The sequence below is a fragment of the Ciconia boyciana genome, chromosome 3, assembly GCF_034638445.1.
Source record: "Ciconia boyciana chromosome 3, ASM3463844v1, whole genome shotgun sequence".
NCBI lineage: Eukaryota > Metazoa > Chordata > Aves > Ciconiiformes > Ciconiidae > Ciconia > Ciconia boyciana.
Window position 1 is genome coordinate 39,435,001 of NC_132936.1, and position 26,741 is coordinate 39,461,741.

The 26,741-nt window shown below is 38.8% G+C and overlaps 1 protein-coding gene across 1 annotated transcript in view; it reads right to left on the minus strand.

Annotated features, from left to right (window-relative positions):
• The window catches only part of ME1 (malic enzyme 1), a 189,156-nt gene that overhangs the window by 24,525 nt on the left and 137,890 nt on the right, over positions 1 to 26,741 (minus strand). Inside the window, exons 7-9 of the mRNA XM_072855379.1 lie at positions 18,022 to 18,131; positions 7,605 to 7,702; positions 5,718 to 5,831 (exon numbers count right to left, since the gene is read on the minus strand). Of these exons, the coding sequence (XP_072711480.1) occupies positions 5,718 to 5,831; positions 7,605 to 7,702; positions 18,022 to 18,131 (322 nt within the window). The remainder of the gene's footprint in view (positions 1 to 5,717; positions 5,832 to 7,604; positions 7,703 to 18,021; positions 18,132 to 26,741) is intronic.

A 26,741-nucleotide genomic window follows, 5' to 3' on the forward strand; every position in this document is an offset into this window, starting at 1 on the left:
GGACAAAATTTAGAAAGACAATTATTTCAAGAAGATAAGATCTGAAAAGCAGAGCAAGTCAGGAATCCACAGAACAAGAGAAACAAAACGGAGCAAAACAACCATTCATTTCAATAACAGAGCATGAGCAACGAGACCATAAACCAGAAGGTCACCATCTCATCGGTACATCTAATGTACACGGCGTCAAAGAGGAAACCGTTACAAGCTAACAAATTTAACACCCGAATTTTTGGTGCTGTGTGTTTTAGAGAAAATGATGTGGGTATTCCTTGAGCACACCCCACCAATCATCCTTTTGCCTTGTCCTCACTTGCTTTCATATATTACTGGCAGAGTATGAGGAATGCCACAAGCGTTCAAAGACAAATTAATGTTTCCTTTCTGCAAAACTTATACTTCATATAGAACAAGATAAATGCAAGATGAAACTGCACAGATTAATTCCCCAGACATCAGAATAACTGACAAAGCAAACAAGGATTGCTTCGTTGGGATAGTACACGAGTAAAATAAGGCAGAAACTGCTTTAAGTGATTGTGGCACCTTGGAGATACCCAAGACACTGCATCTTTTCTAAGATGCAAAGCAGGTTTTTGGCTCAAAAAGTCATAGCCAGTTGCAGTTAGCCATAAATGAACTGATCAAGGACAAAAGTAAAGAGAATAATTGACTGTTGATAAAAAGAAAGCTAGAAATAATTAAAAGTTAACAGAAGAGGCAGACATAATATTAAGTGGTATATACAAGTTAACATTAAAACCATTATCAAATTAGTATCTAGAATGAAATCCAAACTTTTTTTAAAAGCGATTATTGCTAAAAAATAAGAAAATTCAGTAACAATCAGTCAGGATGGGATTCAGTTCAATATTAAGATACCTGATTGTGAGCTCTAAAGGCTCTTTCACGTATTATACAAGCTGTGCTGACTGTAATAGGAGCGACCACACCTATATGGCACTGAAATTCTGCTATCAGTCCCAAATGTCCTCCTTTCTCTTCCATCATTCTCTAAGCAAAGTTTGAACTATGTATGTATCCAGCTTTGACCAAACCATGAACTGTAATCAGGGTCATATCCACTGCCAGTTAATTGCTTGTGAGGACCTTTTCCAAATACGATTGCCAGGGATATTCAAATGGGGGAAGGAGGAGGGAAAATGAAAACATTTTAGAGGATTATCTGCAGGATTACCTGGGTATCTCCATTCTAATTATTTAGGACCACATAAATTGGTAAACCTTTGGGGTCTATATCAGTCCTGCTGTTACTAAGATCGATATCCTGAGGCCTTCAACTATTGGACCTCAGCCGATGTTCTTGTTCTTGGCATTCAGTTTGGGCTTCACTCAGATGATCTGAAGTCTTACAGGGCTTAAGATCACACATCTAATGGACATTTAAAATACAAAGCATTCGATTACACACAAGTATTACTCTGCTGAACTAGAAAGCATAGAGTACAAAGCTGTCAAAAGCAACATTGCTCCATGTTGACATACTCTTTAAATTAAGGATGACATTCATCCCTATGTGAGGGAACTTCATTTGTGCGCTGGAAATTATGTGACATACAAAATCTAATGCTGTCTTGCAAATTACAGATAAACTTCACCACAATAGAAGCATGTTTGGCAGCCCAGGAACACTCCCATCAACCTGTCATCCATCCTTGGCAGAGGGTGGGGGGTTTCTATCTGGTGCCTTTAAACATTAAAAATGCCTTGTTATTTGCATTATATTCCTACACAGTTCCAAGAACCATCTTGCCTATCACCCTACTCTGTTCTTGGTATTGCCTTAAAAAAAAGGGAAAGAAAAAAGAAGCATTTGCATCACATTACTAAAATGCTCAGACAATGGTGAACCTCATGAACATCCCAATACTGTTTATCACTTTCTGCCTCTTCTCAGCTACTTGACACAAAAGAATTTACTGTCTTTGAAGTTCACGGGTGAAGATTTGGCCACTCATATAGCTAAGCATGACACTATGGCAGCTTTAAAGAAGACACAAAATGTGTTCACCACACATCACACATTTATGTATATTTGTGTGATTAACGGAGAAAAAATGGGAACACTGAGAATATGAGAAAGAAAAGGAACATGGGAGACATTACCTATCAGTGTGTTCATATAGGTAAATATCTATTCATTAATCAGACAGAACGTGACAACGTGACAGAATTCAGAAATTCAGAATTAAAGATGAGTCCCAACTGCTTATGCATAAACTCTAAGTACACAAGAGTGCAAAAGCAACTTTAAAACTGTCTTTTAATTAAGCATTAAAACTTCCATTTGAATGCACTGGGATACTTAAGACAGGTATTTCAAGAGGAGTGATATCTGTTTCAAAGAGTAAAGTCATATAGTTCAAGTGGCAAAATTCCAATGATATTATGATCTGCAAACCTTCCTCATCCACCTTTGGAGAAGAAATAGTTTTGAAAGGTGAAAGCATACTGAACAGATTAAAAAACACCTCAACAACCCTAAAACAATATGAACAACATTATAAGGTCTCTGGAATGAAGTAGAGAATGCAACTACAGACAGTATAACAAACATAGCCTTCTTCACCAGCTCTTTCACCACAACATAGCAGAAAAGTTGGTCATCAAGCTTGGTTTAATGAAAAAAGATGGTTCCCAGGGGAAAAGAAAAAAAAAATATTAACACGAAAATGAACACACAGCTGCACTTGAACAATTAAAAAGCCACAAAGGAAAAATCAGCTACAAAAGCCTGATAAGTGACTTCGTGGCAGCTTTTGGGGGCAGGGGAAGAAGAAAAAGGTGGAAACTGTTTGCAGTCAGGCCACCAAAAGTTCCAAGGTTATTTTTCTTTGGTTTGCACTGGTTGAAATATTGCAGAAAGTAGATGAAAGGAGAAACAATGTTTAAATCTATAATCATGCATTGCAAAATTAATGATCAAAGGACAGCATAGAATAAAAATGATGTAAAAATTAGTTTAGTTGGACAAAGTAATCACTGAGTCTTCAGAGAGCCTGTTATTTCTCATACTGCTAAAGCAACAGATCAGAATATTTCTAGGAGTGAAAAGGTCTCCCTGCTTCAAGTAAAACTCTTTTGATCAGGCAGTTTTTGATGGGGCAAATTTTAAGGGGCTCTTGTTGAACAGGTTTCTGTTGATACACCTCCTCAGTAGTAAGAAATAAAAGTCAGTTCAGTTTATGCACAAGTTGGTTAACTGGTGATCTATGCTTTGGCTTGGCAAGTCTTATCTTTGCAATAATGAAAAGGTTTCTAACAATAGAATCCTTCCCATTGTACAGTGTTCTCACAAATCTTCCTCATTTTACTTCTCTTATCCCATTTCTAAGAGTTTGGAAAGTCCTTCAAGTCCTGCAGCACTTTTCTGCAATCAGCTAAAGCCAAAATAATTTCCTAAGTGGACCTAAAGTACAGCATACTTTCTCAGGCCAGAAAAAGGAACCAGGAATAGCTTAATTATTTACTTGCTGTATATATGACTTCCCAGCAGTCAAATCACAAGCTTCAAGAAGCTTACATTGTATTTCCTTTCTTTGGGGGGGGGGAGGGTGTCATTTTATTTTTTTTTTTTTACTTTTCGGGGGAACATTTAGCTGCAGAAGAAGGCCAAGAGAGGACTTGCAGAGCCCTAGATCAAAGACGGTTTTCCTTACGCCCAGCTCAGGCCTCGCAATGAAGTATCTCCAGCTTCTAGGTCCGGCGGTCTCTGCACTCAAACACACCGCAGCAGTAAGCACCCACCCATTCTCAAGCCCCCCTGGGACAGCCAGACAGGCAGACTGGTGCTCCTCAGCCTTCCAGGAACACCAGCAACGACCCAAAATGCACACTGTCAGCTCCCAGTGCTTGCATCAACATCTGGCCACAAATTCAGCCCTAATCTATCTCAGACAGCTGTTATGTCTGGCTATCATGAACAGTTCGCAAATGTACTCCGGGCACGACATAAAATTCAGTGGACTGCTTTTTGGACAAAACCCAAATTAAAGCCCCACCAAGAAGAATAAGCAGAGGAAAGGAACTTAGAGACTGTGTGAGATGCTGATTGATTTGGCCCCGCTTGAGAGTGCTGAAGCTAGAAGGTGGTGAGGAAGAATATAGTCACCAAGTCACTAAAAATTTGGAAACTGTGAAAGGAATTAGTCACTGAGTACCAAGAGCAACAACCCAGCTTCTCAGCTGACTAGCAAATTAGCAGAGAGAGGTGTAAAAGAAGCAGGAAGAGGAAACGAGCAGGAGAGAAGAAAGGCTGGTTAACCACCTTGGCTGGATGGAGATGCAGCCAAGACCTGTTTTACTGCTTTAGGGTTGTAAAGTTCCTATACTTCTGCCCCTGTCAGTTTGTTTCCTTAACACCACCAGGAGATGATTTTAGTTCAATTGTATTATTTGATAATCCCACTGTCTGTGGTGGAGGAAATTGTGCAACACACCATTCTTCTTAGACAACCCCTAGGTTTCAACTGCCACAGAAGATACACAGGCCTTCAGTCATCTGTGTTTGGATGCAAAAGCACTTTAAGATTATTAGATGAAAACCAAAAGGATTAAGACCACTCATTAAAACAACCAACCAAACAAAAAACCACCAGAAAAAAATCTATGTCTTAGATAGTAGCAAATACCAGCATTCTTCTGTACTTGATCAGGCTACTTTTGTGCTTTCTGGCAAGGGACGTCCAAGATGACCTTAGTAATACTCTCCGTCTCCATGTCTATGATCCTACTATTTCCCCTTTAACAGTATGAATGAAAAGTGCTGTGATGCTGTTCAATAAACCAACACAGATACTGACTGCAGAATGCATGCTTCTGATGCAAAGGTATGCGAACTACAAAAGATCCTAAATATTAGACAGCTAAAGAGCACTGCGCAAGAATGCAGTACCAACAAAGATGACCATAAACACTGCTAACCAACAGGCAAGGCCAAAAAGCAAAGCCAACTGGCCTCTCATCCATTTCTTTTAAGTAGCTCGCAAACTATTAAATACATAACCACCTTTTAAAACACTCCAGTTTCTTTATTCTGGCACATGGAATTCATATGTTTCTTTATTTTGGCACATGGAAGGAATGAGGTAAGGGTGACTGATGAAGTCTCTCAGCAGCTTAAAATTCTGACCAGTGTTGATAGCACTGCAGACCACAACATCTGCAACATGAGCTATATCACTGTGCATAGAAGCTATTTGATGCAATATATCTCAGTTCTTGCAGAAGGATGACATGCTTGCAACACCAGGAAAATATTCTCTTCAAAAATATTTTTGTTCCTTGTACAAAATCCTTGAATGCTATCCTAATAATGTATCTATACATCTTTGTGCAAGATTGTGCTAACAAATAATAGTCGCATTAACATGGGAAATATTAAACCCACAAGTTGAACGTTTCTTTCCTTACATGTTTTCTAATGAACCGCTGAAAAGTTCTCTTCATTATGTGCTCATCCCTAATAGAAATAGAGCAGGAACTCCCAAGCATAATCACGCCCCCCCCTCCCCCCCCCCCCTCCAAGTAACGTGGGAGTCTGTCATTCATTTAATACACTTTGAAAAGAAAAACAGCTTGCTATGTCAAGAGAGATAAATTGTTGTAGTTGCTTTCACAAAGAATACGTTCTTGCCTTTATTTACAGCCTGCAAATAACTATCATAATATGTAAAGGAATGAGAAAATTTTATTACCTTTACTATTAATCCCTTTGAGTCAACCATCCATATCCTTTTGATAGCTGTATCTTTAGATACCCCTTCTTTTTCCATAGCCATAACAATAAGGTTTGCTATCCCCAGCGCAGCCTGAAGGAAAGAGAAGAAAAGTAGTATACGAAACTAGAAATGAAAGAAATCCCCTGCTCACTTGTTTCCTCTACCCACTATTTTACATAAGTATCTTAATTTTATTTAACAATAAAACTGAATCATTATTTTTTCATAAAGTAAACACTAATGAACTGTTGCTGCCATTTGGTAATTAGAAACCATAATGTAGATAAATAGTATAGATAAGTCTTAAATCATATAGATAAATCATAGTATAGATAAATCTTGATGGCATTTACAGTGTGGAGAGCATAATAAATGTTTAAACTCTAATGAAAAATGCTAAACTAACATTTATTCCACATAATAATCTCAGGATACATTAAATATTTTTTCTTCTTTGAAATTTTATTTTGTTCATTAGATTTTTTTTGTAATTTAAACCAAAGGAAACCACACTCTGCACGCCAGAAAGTAAAATACAGTCCTAAAAGATTTTCTGCTCTTATCTTTTTTTAAAATGTCCATCAAGAAGGTAAGTCTCCTTTTACCTACTATTCATGTGTTTTGTAACTCTAGACTTGGCTGTGCTCCCAGTGAAAGCAGGGGCGAGAAAAATTCACTTATCAATATTTTGCTGAAACATGTATCATTCTTACTGGATTTAATAATATTTCATCCAACAGATCAAATCTCATACAGGGACATATTGAAAAACAGGCAACAAAATGAGCCAACAGACCACTCAGTATTTCTGATTACCAACTCATATACATATTTATGGGGTTGATTCTGTTTCTTGTTCTTTATTATTCAGTTTCATTGATAATCAAGTGAGATTCCCCTTTTTTAGTTAAGAAATAAGTAGTTTTATTAGGAACGAGCTCCCGCAGCAGGGATGATATCTACCATTACCTCTTTGCAGCAATAGGCACACTGACAATACTAACAACAAAAAAAAAACATTAGACCATAGATTCATCTGTCTGTTGAACATGGAACAAAACCAGGGGAAGGAACTTCAGAGAGACAGACAGTCTTGATGTACAAAAGCATTGACATGCCAGACATGGATGCAAGTCATTCTGAAAACTAGAGACCTGATCTCAGCAGCACCAAATATTGAATCAAATTAAAGATATCTGGACTACACAAAGATGGATTAGTATATTGCACCTATAGGGGGGTTTGGTGACCATGAACAATATTTTTCAGAAGCCTGCATGGGGTTGTAGACTTCGTACAAGAGATTACAGCTAGCCACACTGTAGATAAGTACAACCTTCACTTGTGTGTCAGTGAAATTTATACTGAAAAATTAGTATTAAAAAATAATGTGCATAAAAATCTCCAGAAGTGGATGACCTTGACATGCAGAATACTGAAAAACTATATTTAATGACAGGAAAAATCAAAGGGGTACTGCTTCTTACTAAATAACACTGACTCCAGTAAATACATTTTACTTCATTTCTCTTTGGTGGCCTGATATATTTCGTCATCTTTTCAAAAAGTTTTGTTTGTTTATATTGAGAGCAGTTCAGTAATTTACTGCAGCGGAAGAGCTAAAACCTGATGTTTTAAAAAGAGAACAGATCTCCACAACATGTCTTATGAAAAATATGAGGCTTGACCAGATGATCAGAGATTTTTCAGTAAGTTTACATTTGAATTAAGAACCAACTTTCAGCAGGTGTTAGTGATCATTCTACCCATTTAATCTTCTTGTTAACTGGATACATATAACTTGATTAAATATCAAGAAAAATCTTCATAGTACAATTTTTCCTGGTGTATAAAAATACATACCTCTCCAGCTCCTTGGAACAACACTGTGTGATCTGATAACCTGTTCTTGGTGATACGCAGAGCTGCAAGAAGACCTGCAACAGCCACAGATGCAGTTCCTGAAATAAAAAAAAGTTAATATATTTGGTTATTCTGGAAATAATTACAAAGCATTACATTTTAAATAATTCCACAGCATCTTTCGGCTAAAAAATACAGGGGTAGTAACAAAAGTTCAGTGGAACTGGAGTTTGCTCTACTTTATTCTTATGAAAGTTAAATGTAAGTGGGAATATCTTCAGCGTAACATTAAATAAAATATGATTGATTGATTCTACTGGATGGGCATAATGGCTGGGGCATCCGAACTATTACAAAATATTCTGGTTATGACCTTTTTCAGAAGGAAAGGGTGTGAGAGCCCAGACAGAAGTATTTTGAAGGACTCCCGATACCGAAAATTAAGATACTGGTCTCATTCTTCAAATAGATATACTTCAAATACAGTAAAATACAAGACTAAAACAAAACTTTATTTCTCATGGGGAGGTTGTCAGAGTAGAAGAGTGAACTGTGAACATTTACAGAGAAGCTAAGCTAGCTGAAAGAGTAAGGCTGGCTTATTTAAGACAGTGACTGTCCTACTGCATCTGAAAGCCCTCAGGACTCCAGTCCACCATAAAAGAGGTTACAGCTTACTAGCATCTAAAACATTGAAAGTACCTTTTAAATCTATCTTTGAGTTATGCCACACAGTGAAAAAGGCTAACATTTAGTTTTATGATTCAGCCTGTGGAGGCCTTTCTTCTCCAAATCAGAACCACAAAGAATAAGATACCTGTCTGTCTTTGAATGGAAAGATTTTGGTCCTCATCATGAGAAACATCTATTAATAAAAAGTAGGGCAATAAAGGGATCTCAAGCAGGCATCTAACCCAAACCTGTTCACAATGGGAGGATCAACCATACCGCTGTGATTTCTGACAGGTCTTTGACTAACTTGTTCCTAACATCTTCTGTCGAATACTCCTGTGATCTCCTCAGCAAGCTCTTCCAGTGCTTCAATATACTTTTTGTTGAAAATTTCAAATCTAAATGTTTTTTCTTCTTCTTCTATTTTGGCCTCTTGTCTTATCTACCACTGGAAAACCTGTTCTTTTCTCTTTGCAACAAGACATGTATTATATTTGAAGACTAATGGCGTTCCAACCTGCTTTTCTTATGTGGAACAATCCCAATTCTTCCACTCTTTCAGAAAGTTATGTTTTCTAAACCACTTAGCACTCATTTCTCTCCTCTGGACTTTATCCACTTGTTTCTTATCTTTCTTGAGTTGCAGCACCCAAATCTACACACAACACTGCAGCTGAATTGTTAGCACTGCCAAGTCTAGCTGTCAGCTTCTGTCATGCTGAATAAAGTTGTATTTAGTCACCAGGGCCTGATATCTGGTTCTTCTGATCCAAAGACCAGTTACTCCTTCTCCCCAACAAAGCCTACTGGAGAGGGAAGGCCTTCTTCCATGGATTACTGACTGGTAATAAACTTGTATTTTTCACAAATGATCATCATTACTAAAGCCCAGGCACAAGGTGGACCAAAAAAAGACAGTCAGACTCCTTATTCCTGCAAGGAACTTGGATCCTTTAAATGACGGAAAAAAAACCTGAGAAGGTGCATCAGTTTTCAACAAGTTCACAGAACCCATAAAGACATCTGGTGGACAGGGATAAGGTAGTGAGGTAGATGATGCCAGCAGAAAAGTTGTTCTTAATGTGTCTTTTTAGAGGAGATTCCAAAGAACCAATAGCAGACAGCATTGACTTCATCAGGACTGAAAAAGCTGTATCAGCCACTAACACTTAGGTATTGAAAGTGGAAAAATAGGTTTGAACAGTCTTTGAAGATTTATGATGCCTATCTGATTCACAGAGAGCTGAACCCCAGGGAGACAAACACGGGCCCTGAGATGTCCCCCTTGTTCAGTTCTGGGAATAAGAACTGAATTCTTCCTTCTCCAGGCTAGGAGCTGCCATTGACTGACCCAGGGAAACCAAAGATGAGGCCATAAATGATTTTGAGAAGCCTGCGAGAACTTGTGAGGAGGAGATCTGCTGGCTCCTACAATTCTGTTCCTGATCACCACATCCTGAACTGCAATTGTCTGCAAGCCACCTGGTTGCTTTTGAGGGGAGAATTCACATTGCTACTGATTTTTCTTTCAGAAAAAGTGTGAAGTAGGTATGACCACCCCTCCAAAAGCACTTGGCCCAGAATCTGCACATTGGACATTTGCCCTCAACATGCAGCTCCCCTGAAGGATGTACTTTTGCTAGTCACAAGTCTACTTTTTCATAAGCAAGGCAAAGTTTAAAGCTGAGATAGCAGTAATCTCTACATTAAGCTCAAGGAGATGCTCAAAACAGGTATTCATATTGCAGGCACGCAGACCATTAAGTTTCAAATACATGTAGCTAAAGAACTAAAAGAACAGAAGTAGGAAGAAGCCTGGTACTGGGTAAACCTCTCCTTAAAAGACATCATTTGGATGTTGGAGGCTGGGTTTGAATCTGTGGTTTATAGGTAGGATCATCTGAGTTTCATGAATGGTTACTTTTTCAAAAATAAAAGGTAACCCTTAGTAAAATTTAAGAACACATTTTAAAGTTAGAAAGTTCCTTAGAAATTCACTTTTTGAAGTAAATCCACTTGAACAGTTCAAAAATGTGTCTTTAGAACTAAAAAGTTTATTACGTGCTTTTGATTATGACTTTTCCCTTCAATCATCAGAAACACAGGACACCTTGTTCTCAGCCCACTTAATGTTTAGACCATACAAATTTGTCATTTTTAGTTATTTAGTCATTTTTATGACTTGTTCTGAGAGCTGAGATCATTTACTCTCTTCTCCCTCATTTCTAAATTAAAAACTCTAAAAAACATAGTTCCTCTGAGGCACGGCTTTGGGAACAACAACCGTCGGGCTGAGACACTTCCATCCCACAGTATCCAAGAGCTCGCTTGTTTCTTTCCCAGATGAAATTAAGTCTGCCAATTTGGCACTCGCCAGAGGAAAAGACCAAAAATGGCAAAAGAGAGAAGTCAGACTGCACTCTCAGTTTCCCTTGGTACTCTACCAAACAATCCTCATAACCGGCAATAAAAAAAATCCCATCCTCTTGTTGGATGCCAAATTCTTTCTTCTATTTTATATTACACAGCTGTGCTTGCAGGGGAGGAGGAAGCCTACATAACATGGCTTGTTCGTGAGACCATCGATCTGGTCTCCTGAAAAGGAAAGCTGAGCTGGAGCACTGTAAGGTCCTGCTGTTTCCAGCCCTTGAAGACAGAAGCTGCGGCCACCGCAGCCCTGCCCTCATCAGAGGACTTCTCAGAAAGCCGGGAAAGCTGCTCTTCAAGCTGCTTTCTGGTGACAGAGACAAAATGAAACACTGTAAACTTATAACGAATGGGAATGCTGGGATCCTGCTTATCTTCATGGCTGATGTACTGTTGCTAAGTTTGTTAGCCAGAAAAATGGACTACGATTAAGTATTACCAGTTGGGATACTTTTACAAACTCTATTACAGTACCATCTTCTGTTGTAAGGAAAAAGAAAAGAGATATGAAACATGAATAAAATACTACATTGAATGTCAATAACATTTTGCATTGATTATTTACATGGGATAAGAGTTATCATTACCTGTATGTTCATTATGAGGCTGATTCAGAACAAAGGTTATAACAGCAATATATAAAGGCTTAAATATTGCATTTCTCACTAATGATGATTTGCGCAGAAGAACTGCTCTACAAATGGTATTTTAAAAGTACTCCACATCGGTTTTATTCAGCCATTTGACTCTAAAAAGCATAATAACCCAGTTTATTAGATTACTGAACCCACTATCACTGCTGCTGGCAGCGGCTGTCATCACTCCTCGTCAGCAGCTTCCCTTATTCCTTCCTACTGAAAGCGGGGCACCGTCAGCGTGAATAGCAGATCTGTTTAACCGGAACTGCTCTGACTCATGGCATGACCTTAAATTTCACCCTGAATACTGACTCGAGTTTTTGAAAAGAATCAAAATGCAATTCACATCCATCTGCCAAAGCCTAACCACTTCTTGCAGACATTACGAAGCAGAAACAGAATTTCGCTGCTTTTCTGACTGTCATCGCTATAGAAAGGAGAGAAATGGCTTCGCCTCCCTCTCCCACAGAGCACAGGTTAAATCCCTTGTGTGCAGAATTAGACAGACATTGTTCACGGATATGATTTTGAAAACCAATTCTATTTTCCCCAAATTTCTAGAAGAATAACCACAGCAAGTTTAACAAAGGATATTTTTCTAAAGCAGTGTCAGCTGCTGTGACAGCAAACACTTCGTTATAGTTTTCTAGGAAGGTGAGTCATATCTTGAAAAAATATGGTAGATGTGAAATGTCAAAGTATACTATTCTTTATCAAGTCTTTGTTTTCTGTCCAAGATTCTTTAGCCTTACTTGTTACTGTAAACTGTACGACTGAGCATGAATATGTCAAAGGAAATCCTAGAGACCACGGCCTTTTGGGGTTGGCACATTATAAATGCTTTGGAGCACAGAGTCTTCTTTCAGCAGATGCAACAATTAAAGAAAAAAAGGGGGGAAAAAGCCCCAAAACATGAGGAACGAGAACTTAATTTTTATTGGATGTAGTTTAATTTAAATTTGCAAGAAATGGCTTACGGCACTGAAGCATTTGTCCATTATCTAAAGTTTCAAAAAATAAAACTTGTAATCAAGTATTAGTAGTTCCTTTATGTCATTTTCCCTACCTCACCTTAAAAAGCTAGCAAACAAGAAGAGGGGAGGAATTTCTGCAGCACTTCCTAAATTCTAGGCTATTCATTCTGGACTAAAAGATTAGGAAGCGATAAAAGCAAAATTCCTCTTTCTCAATACACAGCATAATAGAAATCACATGTTAACACGGCCAGTCTTCCAAATAACATTGCATAGACTGCCAGGGAAAAAATAAATCCATTCCTCTCTCCTACACTTACTGGGGAAAAAGGTGAGAGTAAAGATCCTGTCTAAAAGGCATAATCTCAGTTGCTCGTGAGGAAAATGCTACGGCTGTGTGTAGTTCAAAAGGACCCTCTTTTGAGAGATGGGAGCTCCTTCTCCTTGCCATGAACCGGCTTTTCAAAGCTTTGTATGCACACTGCCCCGCTCTGCAGCTGCAGCAGGCAGGCAGCGAAAAGAGGGGAAAAGGCTGTAGTGAAGGAGAAATGGAGCCTCTTTAAAAGAGCAATCGCTTGGTACGTTTGAAAAGGGATACAGCGTCCCAGAAGCAGAGGGCGGCTGAGGCTGGGAGGCCATCTGCTCAAGCAGGGCCACCTGCAGCCACTTGCCCAGGAACATGGTGAGAACGGATTTCTTTTTTTAACCCGTAATGAGCAGAAAATGAAACAGAAGAATACTTGTACATACACATACCTGTATGTACACATACTTGTATATACACATGGAAAAGTATGCAAAAGCTACAGTGGGGGATTTAGTTGAAAGCATGCTGATTTCAATGTAAATTTACCAGAGTAACGGAGAGGTGCTACCCTGAATAAATTGGCAGAAAAATATTCTTCACATAACCCTACAGTATATGTCTTAATAGGATCTTTTTATTAATTTATTTTAAAAATCCCAATGTCTGTTTCACCTGGCAGCAAATGTCATTTCATACTATGAAAGAGTTTTTCTACAGCTTGCATGTAATATCAGAATTTGAGATATATGATAACAACATATGAGCTATTACATGTCATTCAACTTTGCATTTTTCAAATTCTTGGTCAGAGAATGAATTGGAAGCCCCACGCCCATCACAACCACAACAACAAACCCCAAACCTTCTTTACAATTTGATTTCAAGAATCGGAATTTCCAGGTACCAAATGTGTCATTTCTGATGTTAATGTTAAAAAGAATTAAATCTTAAAAAGGAGAACGCTTGTGACAGAGAAATTCTGATTTCTGACAACTGCACTGACTTAGTGTTAAACTGGTCGTAACATAACTTCCAGGTATAATTATCCTAATTATTCAAATGGCAGTCTGCTGAACATTTAGCATATATTTTAAATCAAACCACACATGTAAGATGGAATAATAATCTTAAATTATATGTGCCCTACATTTTTATTTTAGGTCTGTTTCTTTTCATAAAATTTTGATGCAATTAAACAGCATGGCTGTTAAAAACTAATGACATCTAAGGTCATGATGGATACTGAAGTTAATTCCAATGCAGTGCAATCTCTCCGTGTAAATATTTTTGTGGGCATAAAATACAGGCTCTGTGTCCATAATGGGGGAAAGGATTGCAACTGTGGGCACAGTGAAATAGAGCTATAACACTAGAATAAAACCAGTATTATACTGCATAGAGAAACACTTGTTTTATGTAGATTGGCTTATACTGCAGAAGTTCATCATTGTCAATTGAGACAATTTTAAAGTACAGCAGTGAGGAAAAAATCAAAACGATTGAAGTAATTGAAATAATTGACCTGTATAGAGGCAGCAAGGCTAGAGAAATTTATGCCACTATTTCAAATTCATCCATGTCAGCAATGACTACAACCAGCCACCACATGATGAGTGCTGAGACCCCCACGTAAAACAAATGCATGTCTCCCAAGACGTGCAAACTTGCCTTAAGCCACTGACTGTGCTCGGGTAGCAAAAACTCTTTCCACAGACACACCAAAACCACGATGGGTGTGGAAAGGGAGCGCCACGGCACCCTGCTCTGCCCCAGCTGGGTTTGACAAGGGGCAGGCAGGTATGGCCCGAGCCGATCCCACCCATGAGTGGGATTTCAGACACTGTAATCCTGGACTTGTACCTAGGACTTCTTTAACCGATCTTGAGAGATTTGTTCAACATCCCCACAGCAGGGAAGGGAACAGGTTAGTTTCTCCAAGGGGATTTTCAACCTCCTAAACCGTGAATCCCAACCCTGCCTCCTTCCAGGGGTGATCAAGCAGAGAACATCTTCCACCCTGATAAACAGCTTGCTTTGGCAACACAAGCCCAAATTCTTCTGGCGTTGGTCCATTCCCAGGCGGGTGTTGGAGAGAAAAAAAACCCCACATCTTGTATCTTAAAGAAAATTCCACCCTGTCCTTATGACCCCTCCTTCCTAAATATATTGGAGATGAGCAAAACTAGCAACCTGATCTAATTCAGGTATTTCTAAATGTTGTGAAGCTTGACATTACAATATTAATTAGCATTTTTCCCATATAGGAAATTATGATAAAACCCCCCAATTTTGGAAATGCTCTCTAATAGTTAGAAAGAACCAGATAAAAGTATTTGTTTTGAACCCAAGGCTTTCACTGGTTTTCATTTCCAAAAATCATACCCTATATGTTTCAGGGAGGGAGAGAAAAAAGAAGCAACCTGATTTGTGGTCAGAATAAAAGCAAACAAAAATCCAAGGAAAAAAGTGAATATTTTCTCCCTAAAGCAACATTATTGCTATTTTTTTTGTAAAAAATTATTTTGAAACTATAAATATGAAGAAATTATCATAATCACAGAGGGAAAAAATTCACTTCCCATCCAAAAACCAAGATGCTTTCTAGAATGATAAAATAAGAGCAATTTTATTATTCCAATTCAGATTTCTAGCAGTTGGTCAGAATCCTGTTTGCCCTTGTTCTCAATTCCTTGAGTACAGACAGGGGATGTAGAAAAAGTTACAAAGCTTTTTCCAAAGTAAAAGAGGTGACTGTGCTGTAGCAGGGATGGAGGCAAAACTGTTTCCAGAAATTCTTAAATATATCTATAGGTGACCCTTTATGTCCAATTTTTAGTGGTTTTATAATATCAGTGTTTTGGCAGACAATTTCTTCCAAATGTTCTGCAATGACGTCAGTTAGGGGCATGCTGACACCCTGCAAATACTGGCGAGCTACCAGAAGACAACTGCATTTCTTCAAGTTTCTACTTGCAAATGGGTAATCAGCTTGCCATGTTTTCTTTATCTTTTATAGTGTCTGGCAGGAGTCAGGATTGTATATTAGTTTTTTTTAGATTTGAGGTACTTAAAGGTCCTCATTGCATCACTAAGATATACAGGAATCCTTTGTCTGGATATCCTATGGCAGTGAAAAAAGGCTCAGGCCCTTCCATGAAACATGTTAGACATTTCTTTCGATCATTAAAGTAGCTTTGGCTTGACAAGTATTTGGACTAGGAGAAATTATGTTTAAAATATCATGTAAGCACTGTCTTCAGAAGATGATGGCAAACCAGATGCAATGTTGTTTGTTTGCTTTTGTTGGCCTGACACTACTTGCCAGCTTTACTGCTCTAGGGGTAGAAAATACAACTTCATAGAGAGAAAGCCACTCTTTCAAGTATCCTGGAAAAAATCATGCCATTTAGAAACTGAAAATCTCTAAGGATTTCAAGAGAAGTTAACACCATCTATCCTCATTAAAGTTGTCAGGTGAAAGATCCTTACGGTTTATAAAGCTGGAATAGATAGAGGGAGAAAAGATCACTGGACCTATATTTGGGCTGTTGTTATTCCACTGCCATGTTATAGGGCAAGATTGCATTCTACAAAAAAAGATACTGAAGGTATTTATGGGGATATGATGACAGATATCAGAGTAGACTAAATGCATCCGCTTTCACCTCTTGGAAGCTATACAAATATTAAGGATGGATATCACCCCAAAGTCCCAGACATTGTTTATGAAAATATCAAAAGACCCACAAACACAAACTAGACTGCAGAAACTGAATAAATTAAAAGACTGCACGTGGCTGCACTTCTAAGGAAGACCAACAGCTGCTACAGCAGCTCAGCCAAAAGCCAAACGGATACCTTCCAACAGTTTTGAACATGAAGACACCTCCTTCCAAGGTGCATGAGAGAGAACGCAGTGGTTTTACAATGCATCTAGAGACACAGAAGACTTTCTCAGCTTAGTTTACCCATATTTGGTACACTTTTGCTGAAAAACTTCCCTTCCATTTCTTTGAAACTACATTCTAGTTGAGTCTCTTTCTGACTTGGGGTGAGAACCTTCGTCCTGCAAGGAAAGAGAATTCCTTGTGGGAGCTGGGTCTCTAAACAACTAGGGAAACTTCCAGATGCTGTTTGGTCTGCTGTATTGGACTGTCGTAGCCATGACTACACTCAGACCCTGCAGGGTAAGAAGCACCATGCTTCTTACAAAGGGAAATTACATTTTATAATTAGTTTATTTCCCATCTGGGAGTTTGTCCTCCATAATCTGTTTCAGATGCAGGAGTAAAACTCAGCCAGGCTTGTAACAGAAACATAGTTCATGTGGCTAGCCAAATCGCTAACATCAGAAAGGCCAGGGCTATTTGAATCCACCGCCATGCGTTGAGTCCCTGAAATAAGACCTAGGTCGCAAGAATTACTCAAGAATTACTTCTGAAAAACTCAAGCTCCTAACGTCACTGCAAACGGTTAGAAATGAGGACAGTTAAACTCCCATTTTTGATCCTGTCACCGCTGAGGACCTCCATCTACCCAAGGAAACATGAGTGGGTAAGAGACAGCTGGGTGCCCAGGGCCCTCCTTGGGTGCCTCTCTCCAGCAGTTCATCAGACTTCAGTCTCCTCGCAAGGATGGGAGTCAGTGCACTTACTGCCCTAGAGAAAGTTATTTTCCAGTGCTCTTTTCCTGACAAGAAATAAGGCAACCCAAGCAGCAGCATCCGCCACTTCAGCCCTGTTTGTCTTTCTTCTCGGGAGGGAAGGGACAAGATGCCCATCTAGACTGAGCACTGGGGGAGTCCCCCTTGCTGACGTTTCCCATCCTCGATCTCTTCCTTTTGCCAGCTGCTACAAATGATTCAGATGGGAAAGCACAGTCAGGGGGATAATTTCCCTCTAAAATTGAATGCAGCCCTGGGACTGCAAGGAAAATTAGAAGGATATTTAATTGAACTGTCAGTTTAAGAACTGAAATACAGTTTGACGTTTATCAAGCAAGCTCTTTTGCATGGAGGAACAGTAAAGCAGTTGTCACTGCAGTGACAAAAAAACTGAGGGAAGTACAGTCCAGGCTCGAGCTTTGACATTTGCCCAAAGATCTGAAGTTAATAATTTGTATGGGAAAGCCATTCACACACTAAACTATTAAAAAAACCCTGAAGAGTGAACATCTAAATCAAGCATGAGGCATAAATGAGAGGGGAAAGGTTAAGAGCAAAGACAGCTCACCAGAAACCCATGCTGAGGAAACCCAAGGCAAAATGTGACCTGCACTGAACATCTTCAAATATCACAGGAAAAGCTGATACATTCTTTTCCCTCTGGCACATCAATTAAGACCCATTTTTCTGGCTTGCGAGCATCACAAGAGTGAAGAGAGGAGAAAGAGTCTGTTACCTTGAATGTCATCATTGAAAGTGCAATACTTGTTACGGTACTTATGCAGGAGGCGGAATGCATTAGCATTAGCAAAATCCTCAAACTGAATGAGGCAGTTCATGCTATACCTAGAAAGACAAAAAAATGTGCATTACATTAAAAATAATACATAATTGTATATTAAAAAGCTATTAACATTTGCAGTCAGATTTTGAATACAAGTATAATATGATTTATACATCTAGTAATATGTTTCTGTTATATTCTGTATCTTTACATTCATATATATTATCTAGAAGGCATAATTAGACTACTAATATGCTCTACTCAGTTCTAAGTTAAGAATAAGAGATCAGGGGAAAAAGCCTTCATCTCTCTGCAGACATCTCAACAGAAGTCTTTGCTGAGCAATCAGCTAGTGAGCAAATTAAAAAAAGGCTCCATAAGGAGGGTAGTAAAAAAATAACACATCCAGAACATGGACTTTATTTAATTGTCATTATGCAGGTCAGCAGCATGACAACACTCACAATGTGATGCTTGACCATGCTTATTATAAAAGAGGTATTGATCAGAAACATGGTTAATCTAGACAAATGATAAGCATGTAAGAAGACTTTAAGGAAGGAAAGTGATAGCTGCAAATTTGAATCGAGTTACACTTGGCTAACATACACTAAAATTTGGGGTATATGCAGAAATGAGGTTATCTACATTTCTTACATCTACTGTTTCACTGGATTGTCAAAACTGATTTTCTGATATGAATACTAGATGTTTCTTAAACAGTATACTAAGAATCAATGTTATCATCCATTTCAATGTTTTCTCATCCTTGTAGCTAATGAAACAATTCAAATTGACATTTCCTATAGTACTTTGAAATCTCTATATACTATATTTTGAAAACAGTATGCAGTTGCATCAGATGAACAATTTCTATCATTTAGCTGATATGACTAAGTCAGTTCAACAGCATGGGTAAGTAACTTTTGATGAACCTTGCGGTAACAGTCTCAAAGTTAATGACAATCACTACATTTCTTGGAAACAATTCACTGTGTTACCTTGCTGCCTTGGACCCACTGTGTAGCAAGGCTGCACTACCAATAGGGAGCAAACGACAGCATTTTTCTAGTATAGGTAGGTACTATATTGACTTCAACAGGCATAAGGCATCTCAAATACATCTAAAAATTATCAGAGAGGAGCACAGGAGTATTTTTTGTTTTTAAATAAGGAAACTCCAGACTCCTGGCACTAGACTCATATGCCAATCCCTAACAAGTAAAAAATTGCCCTGGTGTGCCGATAAGGTTAATCCTAAAATGAAAGTTAATAATAAGTTAAATTAATTTAATATTACTACTATGCATACTCCAGTCCTTAGATCCATTTCATAATAGTACTGTCTCTGCATTCCTTGCCTAACATTCTCATATGGCATTTTCAAACACTTTTTTAAAACAAAAACAAAAAAACCACACAAAATCCCAAAAAATGCCAAAGACATTTCTAGACAAAAACTATGTAAAGACTGAATTCAAGCTCACAGCACACTGGCAACAGGAAAAAAACCCCATACCTTCTTGAATACTGTCAATCTCATATGGGGGGGGGGGGGGGAGTAAAACATGAAAAGTTTAAAATATAGGGTTAGTACTAAAACTGTCTGTACAAATTTGGATCTGGAAATATCACATAAACATTATCCCACCCTGGAATAATATTACAAGAAAAGTTCTTTAAAAAAAAGTATTTTAAACTTAAATAAACCTAATGGCAATTTGCACAGACTAAGGAACCATTTGATTAAAACTTTTAAAAAATATTGCATTAAGGTGTTGCCATGAAATTATTACCACTAGGGTCTAACAGGGCAAGATCTCAACAGCACACGTCCTGTTTGAGCTAAAGGAGGTTTTTCTCTATCTGCTAACAGCACAAATCCAAGAGATGCAGTCAAGCAGTTCCCGCTTCATCCAGAATAGCAATACATACGTATACTGAGAGTTCAGTATAAATAATCTACTCTAATGTTAATAGTTTTTCTTTAAACCATACATGGGTTTGGCAACCACTTTAAGCAAAAGCCATCAATATAAAAAAAAGACAAAAATTCCTGTGACTAAATTAATTTCCATGGAAATCACATATTTACAGCCATATTACAATTAGCCAAAACTACTGGGATTCCACTGGCAGGAATGGTAATCCCTGCTGAAAATAAATACATCTTCAGGTTTTATGGAAAAACCTGGACTTCTTCAGCAGCATAATGACAGGCAACTGTTTCAAAGAGAATTAAAAGAGAATTTGTTGAGTCAGTAATTCAGTACAGTAAATCACAACCGGGTTCAAATAAGAAACTGGAGCTACTTTTCAATAATTAATTTAAATTTCTAACCTGATTCAGTATCTGACATGAATTTCTGTGATTCCATAAAGGTCCAGGAGCTGACAGTTGGGTAATAATATGAAACTAATGAGATTAACACTCTGGAATCCTGGAGCTTGGTTAGAAGTGTTTCTTGGATGTCATTAAGCCAATGTCTGTTTCTTTATTTTATCATATATAACATTCTGTTTTCTCATCTGCATTTGATTTTTCTTCATTTTCTTACCCATTGCCTTTGTAGACACGGATCAAAACTCCCTGTGAACTATATTAAATCAGTGTCCCTGTAGAAAACAGTCATCCTATTCTGGGCACACTATCCATACTAATTCTCTGAGCAAGATATCATGGCTGTTTAATTAAAATTGAAAAAATGCAGGCAGTCTAATTCTGGCCTCTGAGATTTTGGTATCATAGCAGAAAAATTTCTAAGCAGCATTCTTATTCGTTGCAAGTGTTATACATGACACCCAGGTAAAAAGCTGAGACTTCAGTGCTGCCCATGACCAGTATTACCTCATAAGATTCGTGAAGTTTGAGGTCTACGTCCTCAAAAAAGTCTAATCAAATCCAGCCACTGAGTATCCATGACAGACAAGAAAATGACACTGTGTTTCTCTGCTTGGAGTATTCCCGTTCTCAAAACCACTAACAGATGAGACATACAGATGAGGTAATACAAAATAGTTAATCTCTGGCATTCCAGAAAATCCCCTTGCAATAATGAATTGGCTACAAAGGTGCCACATGGTTCCAGAAGCTGTGACCATACCAAAATAGCCATCAATTCTTCTATGACTTCCACATCTTACTATCGCAATCACTTACAGCAGAAAGTTGAGCCAAAACCTAACGTGATATTCACAGCCAACAGCTCAGTTCCAACTTTCCTTCCTGTATCACCCTGCAATAATCTTCCACCCCTATCACATTCTGATGGACGGTTTTAGGTTGTGGTTTCTCCACTACTACAAAGGGAAACTGTTTGAATCAACCCTCATGAAAGCAGAACATGTCCTCTCTGTTAGCACCTCATACCCTATTGTCATCACAAATTTTCGGTTTGGAACTGCACCTCTTCATAGGTGGGTACAGTAGACAAATGACTGATGGATGAGAAGGGCACCAAGCACTTTATTGCTTGCCCATGTAGTCATCAAATCCTGTTGTCCTTCCAAACCATTCAAATTCCAGCAACTGTGGGCCACTACAGTGCTGTAATTCATATTACCTCTCAAACATTATGGAAAGAGAAAACGAAGCATACAGCTATCCTAAACCGTGACAATCTTAGCATCTGTCATCAATACTTTATAGAGATATGGCACAGATTGACTTCACTGAGTTTCCTCAGATGACACAGAGTGACTGACCAGGTAGGTCCAGAAGCAAATAACTGAGATTTGCTACAAACGAAATCACCAGATTTAAAACCACCCCTGAATGGTTGTGGTTGACTGTTACAGGGGGCATGTTAAAAGCAAAAGGCCTGCAGTTGAGTGCCAGCAGCTCCAGGCAGGACAAGAAGATTAGGAGGTAAAGCTAAAGGGAACTGTCATGATAGAAAACACTGTAAGAGATATTTCTCCATATTTGAAAAGTAGTGGACTACATATCGTTATAGTGTGAAATAAGGGTATTAACCTGTGTACTGCTTATCTAAGCAGCTAAACTTCATCATCATATCCTTAGGAGAATTTCACCTTCCTATTTGAAATTTTAAGGCACACACATTTAAAATTTAACCTAAAATCCTTTTAATTTGAACGTGTCACCAACAGTAGAGTCATGGGAGCAAGCAGACATTGTAGGCGGTTACAATGCTGCAAAAACGAGTCACATACAACGTATCATACCTTATTGCTTGCCCAAAACAGAGACAACATTTCTCCAGCTATCACTACTTTTGACCCAGGGATACATAGGGGATAATTGGAGAAATGAAGAAACACGTAACTAACATGCATGTTCATGTTGAAAAGTGGTACAAATAAATGGAACAGAGAACCTACCCAGTGGGCATCAACTGTCTCAACCACAACACTTGAAGAAATGACGGATCTAGTCCTAGACTACCAAAACTAAGAAAATAAATGAAAATCTGGGAGACATTCCTCCTCGGTGTGCAACCATAAAAAATGCCCTAGTGAATTCTTAACTGTTTTCTTGCTCTGGAAAACACTTCTCTGATAGCAATAGCTTGGCTTGAGTAGCCTGGCTAGGACTGCTGGATTCTTGCAGGCAAGTGTTTTGTAGCTGTGAATTCCTCTCTTCTGCCTGTTTGGGATCTGTCACTGTGGTAGGTGATTAAACATACATAAATCGTCCCTAGAAAGTGATAATCCAGATCATTGTTCCTCCTCGTAAATCCTGTTTTGTCACCCACGTCTTTTTGTGTACTTGGATCTTGGTCTCCTGCTCCAAGTCATGCAGGCAGCCTGAATCAGGATCCAACTGGACAGAAGTTCAAAGCCATCTTTCCTTTTTCTGTTATGGGCAGAAAATACGGACAAGAGTGGTGGCAACCATGCAACATCAGATTTGTCATCAAGTATGGGAGGCAAACGGTGGGCAATGGATTAGAAAGAACCGTCCCACTGAATAATGCGTGGTTGCCAGAAAACACTGTTTCCAATACTTCTCCCAATTATACAACGTATAATTGTGTGACAGTCTTAGCTTAGTTTTCCCCATTTATAAATAAGTTTATATTCAATTGTCTGTCATAACAATGTTAATCTTTCAAATCGTTCTACAGATTATATCTTTATGTAACAGACTAGAGAAAAATGTCCACAGCTCTTTAACCATCCCAAATATACAGTACTAGCATTTTGGCAACCTGACGCTCTTAACAACCTCAAACAGGGAAAACCCTCAAGAATCCAGTGGGAGCTATAAAAGTTTGGGCATCATTTTGAATGCAAACCATATGATCAGTAAAATCCATGCTTACTTCTACAGCTAAGAAATTTTTCTGGAAATATATTTGGATCATTTGTTCTTACTGCCAGCCATTGTTTTGGAAACCTTCCTAAACGAACAAGTGGTTGCTTTTTAGGTTTTTAGAGCTTTCAAAATCCTATTTGACTATTTTTTTGTTCATGTGGGCCTGGAACTGAAAAAGCCTTAGAAACCATCAGAAGTGGTTGCTGCCACCCATTCCTAAGAAGGAGCAAAACCAAAATGATAGCAACTTTGGCGTTCTCTCCCTTGCCTCGTGCGTCATGCAGCCGCTCCGCCAGCCAGAACCATTTATAGTGCACCAAGACGATGTGGAAATCATCTCCTTCCTCCCCACTCCAAATGCTGTAAGCTTCTTCATTTCCATATATCCCACTGCTCAAAACAGATTCAAAGCATAATGGCCACTGCTATAAACTCCTCTTTGTGCCAGGGCTTTCATGAAAGGATGCCTTCCCACCTTCCCTCCTGACAGCTCTTATGACCTGGATGCCTTCTCTTCCTGCTCTCCCCCAAGCTCTTTAACTTCATTTCACAAAGCAACTAAACTGCTGCAATGAGGTCATACATCCATCCTAGCACCTCTTCCACTACAATTTTAACCTGCTGGTTAAATTCAACCAAATTTGACTGAGGGGGATAGAGTTTTCCACAGTAATTGCTACATATATGTTCTGTGGAAAAAGGTGGCCAAGATGAGAAACCCTCCAGCAAGGACCGCAGCCATTCTGCTGCAGATGTTACTACTCATGCCGCCTAACAGCCTGATGTGCTACAGCTGCACAGGGCAGAAATCTGTCCAAGGTCTGCTCAGCTCTAGCCAGTGCTACAATGCAAATACCTTCCCAGAAGAGGTATCATTAAATTACAGATAACTTTCTCTCTCCGTCCTGAATTGGACCAGCAAGTTGGAGACAGGACGTTCTTCACAGGAAGAGATTTTCTAAAGAACTTAATAGAAACTGTCAGCATCTCTGCTTCCCACATGAATGACTCCATTTAAATTTCTTTTTTTTTTTCCCTGCAGGCAGCCATTGTTTTTTATTTTATCTACAGAAAACATTTACTTTCTTAGGAGTATTTTTCATAGCCATTTTCTGTTTCCAAACCAATCCTTGCTCCAGTGAGTTCAGTACATATGCAAACTAGGCATGGGGGTAAGGGAGATGGCAGCATTTAGCACCCACCCTAGTACCAGCAGCAGATTCTTGCTTCATTCACATTCTCCTTAAGGAAATATAATTCTACAAAAGTTTTCCATGTTATTATTCCCTGGCATGACCACAGTGCTATAGTGTCTGCAGTGCAGCCCTTCTTTGTACTGGTGCTTCTAACACCCCTCTGCTTGCTCTTCCCTTCTCCATGGTGTTCATCTCCATGGCCGTTCTACCCCAGGAGTAGTGAGGAGAATGGGCTGGTGATGGCTCATAATTTCCCCTTTTCTTTCCCCCCAGACAACAGCACTGCTACATGTGTGGACTTCGCAGGTCTTGGGAAAAGGAAGGCTTAGGAGCAGAGCACTGCTGACTTAGGAAGGTCTTGTGGTTGGTGGTCCTAGAAGTTGTTGCTTCTAAGCAGACAAGTAAAAGCAGTTTCTCTATCCACAGTCAGGCACCATTTACATAAAAGGCTTCTGTTATGTAAAAAGGGAATTAAATTGAAAGCTATTGTGGTACACCAACATAAACAATTACTACAAGAAAAAGATGGTCTGTTTTTTAACTTAAATTTTCATCAGCTTGGTTGCATCACACTTTGTAGCAAGGATTACTTGCTCTAAATTGAAGACTTAGAAGTCCATCCTACTGAAACATTGAGAACACTTCTAAACATACTCTGTCTAATTTTTTGTGCATTTTCAAAGTGCTGTTAAAGGATTAATATTGATGGTCACTACAGAACCTGAAGGAGAGTTCTTCTACTTCAACAGCTGATTGAATTAACTATCAGATGTCTCAGGGCTGTGCAATATAAAGGCTGTGAAATAATTAATCATGAGTTAGCACTGTTGTAAATATATTTTATTTCTTCTTGCAGCAAAAATTTTCATATTTTATTTTGGATTTAGATATTTGTACTAAAGTATTTCACACAACAATGTTGTCAGGAACTGGGCTTGATCATAACCTTGACTTTTCCAGTGCACATGCATAGAGTCTTGTAACAGAAATATGAAGGCTGGCATGAATGAAGGATGAATGGAAATGTATGCAAAAGCACCAGAAGCAGCAGCAAAACAAAGGCGAAAACAGTGGCACACACGGATAACAAAGGACACAACTGACTGCAGGAAAATTGAAAAACATCTCATTTACATCAAGACAAGCAGGCCCAAGCTCTGGTAAGGCCACAGCGCTGCCAACTCTTGGACCAGGACCCTGCACCTTGACAACAGGAGAACAGGAACAATAGCAATGCACTGTCACAGCACATCACGTATGCCAGCCCTTATGCTATGGGTACAGCAAGAAGCCATATTACAGCCCAAAGAAATTCAACATGAGAACACATAGACAAATGGACAGCAGACTTGCCTAAAATTTATGGAGGCTGAAGTAAGCAAAACCCTGCAGCAAAAGAACCATACCAGCATAGCTGTTGGATCCTAAAGGCATAAAAGACCTGTATAAAATCAGGTTTGTCACCACTAATGACCAGAGCCCAGAAAACACACTGAGGGCTTGACAGCCTGGGTCCTTTTACCTTCAGTGCCACACACGAGCAATCCTGGCTAGACCACATGGACACACACATCCTGATGCTTTGAGTATGCAGGTGTGACTGAGTGAGTAAAGTCAACTTGTTTAGAGATTTTGTAACGTAAGCCCACCTCTCTCTTCCATAAGATCTTGCACTGAGTGTTGTCAAATTAATTTGCTAAGGTGGACTTTGCCAAGTTGCCTGCTCCCCACTGTGAAAAAGTCCCCTCAGCAGGAAGGTGGCTGGGTGACACAGTACTGACATACAGTATAATGCATGTTACACAAATTATACTTTTGAAATTTCATACACAGACATGAGCCAAACTCTTACACTCAGTTCTTAACATACACAAACATCAGCCCCAGCAGACTAGATCACTGCCATGAAAAAACATACCACGGAAACTTCCACTAACACAGAGGTATATATACAGGCTTGGCTAATACTCAAGTTAAATCTGAGGAAGAAGAAAACTACATTGTAAATTTTGGTAGTTTTCCTCTTAAAAAAAACATTCCACGTGGATTTGAAGTAAACAGCAAACTGAATTACTGTGACGTTCTCATGAATTTGTATTGGTTCACTTGTTACCTGATCCTGACCCCACCTAAGTCAAAAGTAAAACTCCGGGAGCCTGCAAACGTAACTCTAGCTCTTCTAGCTATTCTACTGC